Source organism: Condylura cristata, unplaced genomic scaffold (assembly GCF_000260355.1).
Source record: "Condylura cristata isolate star-nosed mole 26May11 unplaced genomic scaffold, ConCri1.0 scaffold00015, whole genome shotgun sequence".
Classification (NCBI taxonomy): Eukaryota; Metazoa; Chordata; class Mammalia; order Eulipotyphla; family Talpidae; genus Condylura; species Condylura cristata.
Window position 1 is genome coordinate 33,259,256 of NW_004567116.1, and position 12,041 is coordinate 33,271,296.

At 37.4% G+C, this 12,041-nt stretch overlaps 1 protein-coding gene across 2 annotated transcripts in view; it reads right to left on the bottom strand.

Annotated features, from left to right (window-relative positions):
* ZNF143 (zinc finger protein 143) overlaps positions 1 to 12,041 on the bottom strand; it is a 51,516-nt gene that overhangs the window by 33,341 nt on the left and 6,134 nt on the right. The window contains exons 2-7 of one of the 2 annotated variants that reach the window (XM_004683056.2): positions 6,631 to 6,749; positions 6,226 to 6,318; positions 5,406 to 5,489; positions 4,594 to 4,674; positions 3,102 to 3,298; positions 2,234 to 2,308 (exon numbers count right to left, since the gene is read on the bottom strand). In XM_004683056.2, coding sequence (XP_004683113.1) covers positions 2,234 to 2,308; positions 3,102 to 3,298; positions 4,594 to 4,674; positions 5,406 to 5,489; positions 6,226 to 6,318; positions 6,631 to 6,742 — 642 coding nt within the window. In that variant the 5' untranslated portion in view covers positions 6,743 to 6,749. Of the gene's footprint in view, positions 1 to 2,233; positions 2,309 to 3,101; positions 3,299 to 4,593; positions 4,678 to 5,405; positions 5,490 to 6,225; positions 6,319 to 6,630; positions 6,750 to 12,041 lie in introns of both variants that reach the window. The other variant, XM_004683055.2, reaches the window with a different exon arrangement.

The following is a 12,041-nucleotide window of genomic DNA, read 5'->3' on the forward strand; positions in this document are numbered from 1 at the left end:
ATCTTTTTCAATCAGTGTTTTTGTGTCTTTTGGGTAGATACCTAGGAGTGGGATTGCTGGGTCGTAGGGAAGCTCCATGTTAAGCAGTTTGAGGAGCCTCCAAACAGTTTCCATAGTGGTTATACTGGTTTGCATTCCCACCAGCAGTGCAGGAGAGTTCCTTTTTCTCCACATCCTCAGCAACATTTGTTGTTGCTAGTTGTTTGAAGATGTGCCATTCTTACTGGGGTAAGGTGGTATCTCATTGTGGTTTTAATTTGCATCTCCCTTATTACGAGTGATGTTGAACATTTTTTCATATGCTTGTTGGTTATATTAATTTAACACTAGTGTAGTTACTACTATCCTTTTTCTTTAAAAAATATTATATTATTTAAAAACTTGTTAGTCACGAGTGAGAGAGAAAACCTTATTGGTTCAATTTCAAGGCACTGACCTACAGTCATACATATATTTACAAAGTGTTTGCATTTGAGTAGAGCTTCACTTTGGTGGGTTGGTTTTATATAGTGCTGGAAAAAAGTCTCATTTTTACACAGACCTGAAAATTCATTTATGAATATGAATTCAAGGACTTGAAAATTGTGCCAAGAATCACCTAGTTTCAAAACTGATGGGGTTAGTGAACTGTTGTGTATTTATACTACTGTACTTCAACGTGCTTTAGCAGTTAAGCAGAAATATTGACTAGCAATGTACCAGTACTAGTGATTTCAGTGATTCCCACTATTTTATCATTTACTATTACATGGTAAAATCCTTTCTTGGTAACTCCAGTATCATTTAGTAGTGATACTAATGCACAAGTTAAAAAGTATGGCCCCGAAGTAGTAATTTTAGGAGTTAAATATGATAAAACTCTCAGAAGAATGCAAAAACTGCTATGAGGGATTAGTCATCAAAATATTAGAGGTTAACTGCTGAGAAAAGGAGCCAAATCAAAGCAAGAACATGTTACAATGATGATACAGGTTACAAGAACACTTTCCCGCAGAGAGCCCCCCTTCCACAAACACACAAATCCAAAACAGTGTCTTGAACTATGCAAGTTTGAATTTTTGAAATGTGTATCATCCAGAATGCACCTGTAACTCTGAGAGGCACTGTACTTACCGTAACACTGAGCGGTACTGCTGTTGTTTTGTTCTAGGCTGTTGTTTGGTTACAGAAAGTTAATGACCAGATCAGGATGAGCATATGAATGAAGGGCAGCCATCCGCAGGCCATAGCAACCAAGAAGCCTCTGACACAAAAAGTACAAAAGCTCTGCCTAGTAGAAATAATGATTGGCTGAACCATCTTTCCAGAAATTGACAAGGAAAATATGGAGGAAACAAAAGTTTATAAAAAGTACTGTAATGAGGGTTAGGTAGTCACAGTAATAACAAAGTCTGAGAAAAATGATCTGTTTGGGGTTGCCGTGTAACAGATCATTTTTCTCAGACTTTGTTATTAACCCAATATGAAATGGGTTGCCTGACTGTGGGTCCTCACCTGTAGGCTTAAAGGGACCTATAATAAGACTGCAGGCACACAAAAAAATTAACAGGCGTTTATATACAAGAAAAAAAAGGGGAGAGGAGAATGAAGAAATGAATAACTTAGGGAGAAAGAAAGGGAGATGGAGTTGGTTAATGTGTCCTACCAGTTTTGCTGACCTGAATCTCATGCTTAGGACTGTCAGAAAGTCAAGGGTCAAGCCAAAAGGCCAAGAGACCAAGAGACCCCCAAGGCCCACATGTCTGCTTAATACCAAACCTGGGTGCTTAACTGCAACCTCAGGTCCCAGCAATTCTCCTCGTGATGATAGGATTTGCAGTTCCTGGTGTCTTTCTTAATCTCTTTTGGTCTGGAGTGCAGTAGAATCTGTAAAATCTGTGTCTATGGAGTTCGTTGTGGACATCCTTTCCCCCTAACAGATCTACAAACCATCGTGGCAGGGGGTGGTCAGAAGAGAAGATCACCTATTCTTCAAAACTGCCTTGGGTTTCAAAACACATCCTTTATCTGGATTTCTGTGCTATTTCTATTTCTTTAGAACTACTCAGCATCCATATAGAGAATCCTGAGGCCTGAGGTAATCTGAGAAAGGGGCTGCCAACGATATATACTTTTTTCATGAATTGGTAAGATTTTGCTAGAGGTAATGAGTTTGCTTTTTTTTTTGCTATCATCATAGAAAGGCCCACAAATGCTAAGAAAGAGTTTATATAAAAAAGGTAGCTTCACATACCTGCATTTTTTTCTCTTGTTCATTTTCTCCAATCATTCCAGTACCTGTTACACTTTCACTTCCATCAATGGACACCTACCAGAATAAATCAAGCTTAAAAAAGTTTTACACTTTGAAGATAAACGCATGCCATTTGTGGCAATACGGATGAAGTAGGCATGGATTATGCTCAGTGAAATAAATGAGAAGAAAAAAAATGAGTATCAGGTGGTTTCATTTATATGTGGAATATAGAGAAACAAAGGGTCAGGATAAAGATAAAACTTACAAGCTGATCACAGATCTGAGGTGTACAGCAGGGAGCTGAAGGAAGAGGGACCAAAACAGGGGAAGGAAGGACACAGGGACGATGGTGATGGTGAGGTGGTAATGTGGTGGGGAAACTACAGGGACTATAGCTGAGGGGAGAAATCAAATACTGCCAGAAAATTAAAAATGTAAATAAATAAATAAGTTTAAGAAAAAAGTTTTACAATTGGCTGATTGATAAGTACATAGGGGATTTGGGATTCATCACTTCTGTGAAAATTTCCAGCACAAAAATTACCATATGCAAGATATACAGTCAATGCAGGAGGGGAACTGGGGGAAACCCAACCTTTTGAATGTAAAATGTAACTGAGAATCCATTCACCTTTTCTAGTACCTTGTCCAATTGTTTTCTATAAGCTCTTACCCCATATCTTTTTTTTTCTTCCAGTATTTTTGTCTATACTTCCTTTAAGATAAATGCTGATCTCCTTGCTGTTATCTGATTTTTACTTTGAATTAGTAGTTTCTTGGTAAAGTATGCGCTTTTGTTCCTTCCGTTTAGTGAAAAGTAAAGAAGCTATATCAACAACATTTGTGACATGCTAGAATGCCTTACCTTTGCTGCATACTGTTCTAAAGCACTGATGGTGTCGGGGTCAATTGTGGCATCTCCAGTATGCAGACCTGCCACTGTCCCATCAGCCTGAATAGCCAAGATGGTGTCAGACTGTGGGACTTGTACTGCATGGTGGATGTAAGCTGTGGTGCCATCTTCTAGCTGAACTGCCTGTAACGCGCTCTGGTCATAACTATCTGAGGGAGTAGAAGAGAATGGCACTAAATTAAAGGTAACCTGATACATAGTAACATATTTAAAAGAAGAAAGGTGTTGACTTTTATCCAGTAGTTATTGTCAGTGGCACACTTGTTTTAACAAGTGCTATTTAATTCAATTCTTATAATAATTCTGTGAGAGAGAGCCATTTAACACCTCCAATCTTCAAATGGGAAACTGAGGTTGAGGAACTGAAGTCACTTTCCTTAGGGTCCAGGAAATTTTTAAAAAGCTAACAGTTAACAGTCAAAGTTAATATAAAAAACTAGGACCTGACTTCATATCAGATGATGCTGAAGTCCATGTTATTTTCCCCTTATAGAAAGCCATATCAAGATATGGACATTTATGTGAAATCATAAATTTATTCATATATAATGAACCCATGATTCACTCCCATCACTAAGAAAAAAACTCAGAACTTTTCCCAACTTTAATTAAACAAACCTACTTACACATTTGAATATTCTAAATTAATTTTTTCTCCCTTGAAAAGCATGTTATATCATTCTAAAACATGTCACATCATTCTATCATAAAATTTTGTATAAATAATAATAGCTAACATTTACTGAGCATTTGCTATGTGACAAAGTTGTTCCAAGTGGTTTATCTTTGTTTGCACATTCTGTGCTCACAATAACCCTATAATATGGATACTTATTATAATCTTCATGTTATAGGTCATGATATTGAAGCATAGAGAGTTTACATAAGTTGTTCAAGGTCATACAATTAAAAACATGTGACCCAGACAATGAACCTAGAGAGTCTGTCTGCAGAGCTGTTCTTAATACTGCTTATTATCCACCTCAAATCTTAATCTTCCCTACACAATTAATATACATTAACACTTTGCCATATTTGCTTTAGATAGTTTTAACATTTTTATTTTTTGTTGTTGTTTTCTTTTTCTAAGTTCTTTTTATTTCATTTTAATTAAAGAACAACACAACAGGCAAAGGAAACTGCTAAAGAAAAACTGCATTAAAGGGCATGAAAAATCAACAGTCAAACTTTCAAGTGTTACATCCTTTATTTTAAAAGTAACCTCTATTTGAAGTCTTCAGAATTTGTTTATCCAACCTGCTATTGGACAGCTAAATGATTAACATGTTTTTCCTTAGCCTATGCCAAAATCTGCCATCTTGTACTTCAGAGAACAAGCACCATTCTCCTCTTACATTTCTCCACTTCAGAAATGAAACACAAGTTTATTTTTCCCTGTGCCTACTTCTCCCTTATTTTATTCATATTTCCAAAGCCATTTTACCTTTGGAGGTGTGGTGAATAAATGCGGTAGTTCCATCTTCTAACTGCACTGCTTGACCATCCTCTAGACGCAAACTGTCCCCTGCTCAAGAACAAAGTTTACATTTAGATCCCACATCTTCTAAGTACATTCTGATAATTCAGTAACCACACAGTTAATAAACCATTAAACACATTATAGAAAATCTACACTTGCTTTGTGAGTCTGTGAACACTTAAATAATTTCAGTAAGGTTTCTCTGATAAGGGCCCTCCCTAGTGATGCAATGGGGTAAAGCCAAACTATGAGGCTATCCGAAGCCATTACAAGAAGAGTTTGATCCCTGGCTAGCGGGTCCACATGGCACAGCAGACTGCTCCTGCATTGTCCACATCTCCCCTCAGCAGTGTATTTCACTCAATCTGCCTGTTCTGCTCCCTACTCTGTTTCTGGTGAATCCTGTACCCCAGTTTTGTGTGCATAAGTAAATAAATCTTTAAAAAGCATAAAGGGACAAAGATATTAGAATGCTTATTTTAAGGATACATACCAGGGATAAGGAGAGTAAGAGATCAGGAGAGGAAATGAGAGACATGAAGGATTTAGCTCAGATAATAGAATTGTTAACTGCTGCCTGTTTATCTCCACAGTACAGTTTAGTAGTTTCTATAATCTTTGAGAGAAAGTCCCAAGTAAGATAAAATGATCTCTAGATCCACTCCTCAGAAGGACAGAGATCAGGACCAGATTTAGAGAGGAAAAGGTAGTTGGAGGCATCATATCCTAAAGTTTGAAGATCAGGATGAAATGAAAAGTTAGTATCAAATACTTACTACTTTTAGGTATGGGTACATGTTGAACATAGGCCGCAGAACCATCCTCCAGCTGAATGACTTGTCCATCTATGAGCTTTCCATCTGGAACAAAAGATTTAAGCCAATGAATCAGCAAAAGCAAAAATTTTTAAACTTTACAATTTCAAAATAATATCAACTATAAAAACATACACTACTTAAGATCATGTTCATCTTGATTCTTCCCTCAATGTTCTGAGGCAATTCAATAACACATCCAGTGGTCCTATAGAAAGCAGAAAATCCTCCCTCAGCCATCCTTCCTCCCCTCCAATTTTCCATTACACAAGTTCAAGAGGAAGAGTGGCTCATCACAGCAGACTACACGAGTCAAACCTCTGTATACTTCAGAGTCACTGAGAACAGTGACCCTAGCTATGGGCAAGCTGAAACTGGGCAGAGAGATATGTCAGTGTATGTGAAGCCAGTTGTCATTCTCTTTCCAGGGACTATATAAGTCCCTTGACTACTATGCTCAGCAGGTATCCAGAAAATCAAGGCATTTGAGAACTGAGCTATTTCTTGGAGCAAAGTAAAACACTGAGTCAGAGACAATGTGATGAAAGCAAAACCAAGTACCTTTAGTTTTATGCATATTTTTAAAAAACATTAACTACAACTGTAAGTAAATAAGTATAAAAACAAAAGAAGTTTCCCCCACCACTAATTTTGAATACTTTCAAACTTATCACATGCCAAACTTTAGGCTGTACTGAGAAGGGCTATAGCTGCTAAATGCCCCAACTCTGAGGCTATGAGCAGCTGGCATTAATCAGTGGGCTGTATGAGTGTCACATACCTTTAGAGTTGTGCTGTATATAAGCAGTAGAACCATCTGCAAGTGTCACTGCTTGCAAGCTTACACCTTCCATATTTTCTAAGTTGTCACCATCTAGTATAAAAAAAAGTTACTTTCTTTAGGTAACTATCACATGTGCATGCTGTTAAATTAAGTTTTTAAATAAGTATTAGGCAAAAAGTCTCAGATACAGATTTGAGTGTGATTTCTTTCAGTATTTACAAAAAAATATTTCCCTGCACTACTATAACTAGCATTCACCCCAGGGTAGAAACGCTCAGAGAAAGGCTTAGCTTTGTGTTGCCTCTGGTTAAGTGAGGAGGAAGCAAACAGTATTGGAAGTTTTCATTTTCCTTAAGATGCTATTTCCAAACCCACAAGATCTCTTCCTACAAGACCACTCACCTGCCACAGTCACTGCCTCTGTCAGGCATAGGGTGACATGTTGAGCTTCCATTCCTCCTCCAGGAAACTCTGTCATTCCCTGAGAATCTCGATTTATTTGGGCTAACAACATTTTCTACCTTGAAGAAAAACAGAGGCACTTGAGAACAAAGAACAAGGTATATGAAAACCACAAAGAATATTTATGAAACATAATTGCTAAGTATACAATCTTTGTAATTAAATGAAATTTCATGCACAAGGTGAAAGTGTGAACCCAAAGCCCAAGGAAAGTTTTTCATCATTCATCAGTGCACCATTGAGCACAATGACATGTCTTGCCTCTCACTCAGCTTTGTGTGATGTGTAAAATCCTCATAATTAGAAGTTTTGGGTTTAACATAATTGAAGAGTCCCACTGATCCATTAGCAAGAATTCCAACAGTTCAGAATGTTGACTCAAGTCTTCAGAAATAATTTTTTTTAAAAGATTTATGTATGCATAGAAGAACTGAGGTGCAGGCCAGATATGTGGGATTGGGGGTGAATGAATTCACCAGGGACAGAGTGGGCAGCAGAACAGGCAGATCTACTGAAATACACTGCTGAGGGGAGCAGTGGGCTAAGTAAGCGAAGCAGGGGGCCAGACAGGTCTTTAGTGCCATATGCAGTTCAGGGATCGAGCTCAAGCCATGTTGGTAATAGCACTAAGACTTAACTAGGCCACCAGGGAGACCTCTGGAAAGGTTTTGTTTACTCTTTGTAAAAAACTCATTTCTTTTTTTTAATCATCAGACTAACAGGTTAAGGTGTGCAATTTCTGAATCTAGAATTCTATCTACTTTAAGTTTGAATTCTGGGGACAAAAACTGCGATCTTTGGCCTGAGCTGAGCTGCAAAACTGTGAAGTTAACTTCACTCCCCAATGTGTAGAAATTGTTAACTTAGGGAAGCAATGCCATGGTCAGACAGCAGACACTCCCACCTTACTCAGCAGACCTCTGAGAACAGAAACATAATTTGAAAAAGCACTGGTGTCTGCATTGAGTTCTGCTGCATGCCCTTTCTGTCAGCCTGCAGAAAGATGCCTCTTGCTTTGCACAGGTTTCAGACAGATAGAGCATTCTTCAGATTTAATAACCTACTTGAAAGCATTAAATGAACAGTTCTGAAAGGGCTTAAAAGGTCCTGGGCTCTTTCAACCTCCTCCAAACCACCAAAGCTGCCCAGCTGCTTTGTTTCTTCATATTGACTATTTAAAACATTTTTCATCTGCATCAAATCTCTACCCCCACTCCCATACTCCTCCTGTCATCCTCCTTCTTGGTCCTAATCACCTCATTTTCAGCAGGTTATCAGTTGCTAATCAATTCACAGAAAATATAAAAATCATCAGAGAGGAACTCTACCAGCAAACCTGTCACTTGACTACATTTCCACAAATTATTTCTTCCTTCTCTCCCACCATATAACCTTCTTACAGGGCAAAAATAATCCCTCCAATCTGTTCTCTGCATTTCATTTGCCTATCATCTTTAGGAATCTCAGGAACCTTTCAATAAATAAGACCCCCTTCTCTCTTCTTTCGTTAACATAAACCCATCAACTTAACACAAAAATAATATCAAATTAGTACAAACAAAATCTTACTTCCAACTCAGCTACTAGTCTCACTTTCCTCATTGTGACTACATTCCCATAACAGTTGTTACTAATACTCCATTACCGTCTCTGAGTTCTGTTCCTACCTCTATTGAAATGAATTTGGCTGATCAATGAATCTCCATTTTAACATAAGGTTCAATGGCTATTCATAGATATTAACCTAAGAGGAAAAGAAAGCATACACCTACAAAAAAACTTGTAATACAAGAATGTTCATAGCTGTTTTATTCAAAGTAGTTCCAAACTGGAAAGAACACAATGTATACTAATAAAAGAAAGGATAAAGAACTTGTGATAAATTCATAGAGTATCACCTAGAAATAAACTACTATATATGCAACAACATTGATGAATCTAAAAAAGATGCTAAGAGAGAGCCTTCCCTGGTGGCGCAGCAGGTTAAAGCACAGCACTAAGAAGCGAAAGCCACTTCAGCATGAGTACGATCCCCGCCCCCGAGGTGATCCACAAAGTGTGGCAGACCTCTCTTGGCCCCACACCCAAACCCCCCTCACCGCCGTTCCCCTCAGCAGTGTACTTAGTTGATCTGCCAGTTCTGCTCTCCCCACTTTGTCTCGGGTGAATCCTCTCACTGTACCTGCGCCTCTCAACTGTACCCCAGTTCTGTATGCATAAATGAATTAAAAAAAAAAGTTAAAAAACAAAAAGATGCTAAAGGACATAAACCAGGCACAAAATATAGATATTATTTCAAGAACAGGCAAATCCACCTACAGTAGCAGAAACCATTATGTGGGTTGCAAAGTTGAGGGACTGACTAGCAAAGGGAACAAGGGATTTTTCTGTAGGGATGAAAATGTTGTTTCTTCTTTTGAGTAAAGAGCATCTGGGTTTATACAACTGCCCAAACTAACCCAACTAAACAATGAAGGTTAGACCTCAAAAGGGTTTAAAGTTTTGGGCCCTCCCTGCAGGCATAATGGGTTGGGACACACTACTGTAAGCTAGCAGCAGACACTTCAGTGTGAGTTATGATCCCAGGCCCCAGAGGTGATCGACACCACGCCACAGACCTTTCCTGTCTTGCCCGCTGCTCCCATCAGCAGTATACTTCATCGATCTGCCTACTGTGCTCCCCACTCTGTCTCTGGTGAATCCTCTCACCGCCCCTGCACCTCTGGCCAGTTCTGTATGTATGAATAAATAAATCTTAAACAAAAAAGGCCCGATAACAAAACAAACAAAAGATCAAATTTCTTGAAAGACCAAATGTTGACAACAGTTGAATATTAAAAAATTGTGATGGATACTTTTCAGCCTTACTATGTACTTGTTTTGATAACACTGACTTTTATATCCTTTTTATTTTTTTTAATTGATGTAACATTACATTTTAATATTATGTGTGTTTCAGGTGTACATCACTGAAAACCAACACATTCTATAGTCTTTCAGTCATTCTGGAAATACTTTCTTGCCCTGGTCTTTGTGACATTCACTTGTTCTTGCTGTTCTTCCAATTTCCTAGTCAATCCTTTTCAAAACTCTCAGGGTTTTCTTCTGGGGGGTAGGAGAGGAGAGAGAGGAGAATTTTCTGTTTTTAAACTGGGATAGTTTGGGGAAAATCAAGGTAAGCTCCCCTCCAGTCTTCTAGACACAACCTCTTCATATTTTATACTCCAGTAATCTTGATCATAATTAAACAGCTGAAGATACTAATATAATTTCATAATAAAATTTGTATGAAAAACTTAGTACTGATACATTAAATGAAAACAATGTCTTGTATAATACTACTATATCCCATACATTACTACTAGTTCATGTATTCCATCTAGCAATTCTATGAATTAAGTACCATTTTATCCCAATTTTGTACATGAGGAAAATGAAAGTGAGGTTAAATGTTGCCCTTAATGACACGAGTAAAAGATGTCTACCTTCTAACTACTGATATTTGTTTCAATAGCCCTAATGCAAACTACTGAATTATTTGCAACTCCCAAGAGAGTCCAAAGTGTCTCTGGGATCTGGGCCTATAAACACTGATACCTGAATCATCTACATTATTTTTCTTTTCTCTTTATTTGGTTAAATTCTTACAGCCTCAACTTCTACCAGGAAGTTTTAGCTGAACTCCCCAAATTAGGTCAGAATTTAGATACATTACCCAGGATATTGCCTATATCCTTATCACATAGTACTTGCTCCTCTCAAAAACAGAAGCTGTGTATCTATAATGTCTACGACTAAACAAGACATCAAAGGAGGATGCCCCTATAGGCAGATTAGGAAATGTGGGTTATACCTTGAAAGGAATGCTTATATGGATGTAGTATAACATTACACTTTAGTATGAAGACCCTAGGACTAGAAATCCGCTTCAAAATATCCTTACCATAGTAAGTACCATAGCACCAACGTGACTTTGGATAAGTAACTCAACTATGGGCAGTTTCCCAATCTGTAAACAGAGTGTACTTCTCAGAGCTGATGCGAGGATAAATATCAATCACTTAGACTAGCACATGGTTGTACATATACATTTACAATTAAAGCTTCTTAGTAGTTTAAAAAGGTGAATTAAGAAGAGATTATTGTGTCCCAAGTCTTGTCTTATGGTTTTCTCCTTTTACTATGAAAGGCACTGTCAGAGTAGAAAGTAAGCAAAAACAGGCTTTGGCAGTATGTTATTCAGCAGGAACTTTCCTCTTGCCTACTCTTTAAAAAAAGAAATCTTTATTGAGATAAAACTCACATACCATAAAATTTACCCGCTTAAGGGGTACAATTCAAAGGCCTTGGTGTTCACATGAACAAATCACACAACAATCTAAATTTACAAAATTATTTTTATCACCTTCCAAAAAAAAGTTCCATGTCCCTCTTCCCAAAATTTCTATAGACTGGCTTATTATAGACATTTCATATGAATGGAATCATATAATGTATCCTTTGTGATTTCAATATTTGCTGAAGCACAATGTTTTCAAGATTCATTCACACTGTAGAATGTATCAGTACTTTATTCCTTTTTATTACCAAATAAAATTCCATTATGTAAATAAAATTTTTTAAATGATCTTTAAAATAAAAAAAAAATTCCATACATGAATGTACAACAGTATCCATTCATTCATTCATGGACATTTAAGCTGTTTCTATTTTTTGCAATCATGAATAATGTTGCCATTAACATTGGTGTACAAGTTTTTGTACACCATTTCTATTGGACAGGAACCCAAGGAGTGGAACTCTATGCTTAGGTTTTGAAGAAACTATCAACTATTCTCCAAAGCAGTTGCACCATTTTACAGTCCACCAACAATAGATGAGCGTTCCAGTTTTTCAATATCCTAGCTAATGGTTGTTATTATCAATCTTTCTGAGAATAATCATCAGTGGCTATGATAGATCTCTGTGGCTTTGAACAGTGTTTCCCTGAGGCTAAAAATGTTGAAGATCTTTTCATGTGCTTATTGATCTTTGGTATACCTTCTCTGGAGAAATGTCTCTCCAGATAACTTTGCCTATATTTTTAAAAATGGGCTGTCTTTTTATTGCTCAATTCTAAGAGTTCTTAAAACATTCTGGACATTAATCTCTTTTCAGATACAGGCTTTGTAAATGTTTTCTCCCCTTTTCTGGGTTGTCCTTCTGCTTAGTTTTAGGGGTAGGGTTCTAGTAAGGGGTAGAAAATAAGAACCTCACTTCCTCAAACTGCTAAACATGGAGCTTCCCTATGACCCAGCAATCCCACTCCTAGGTATCTACCCAAAAGACACAAAAACACTGATTCAAAAAGA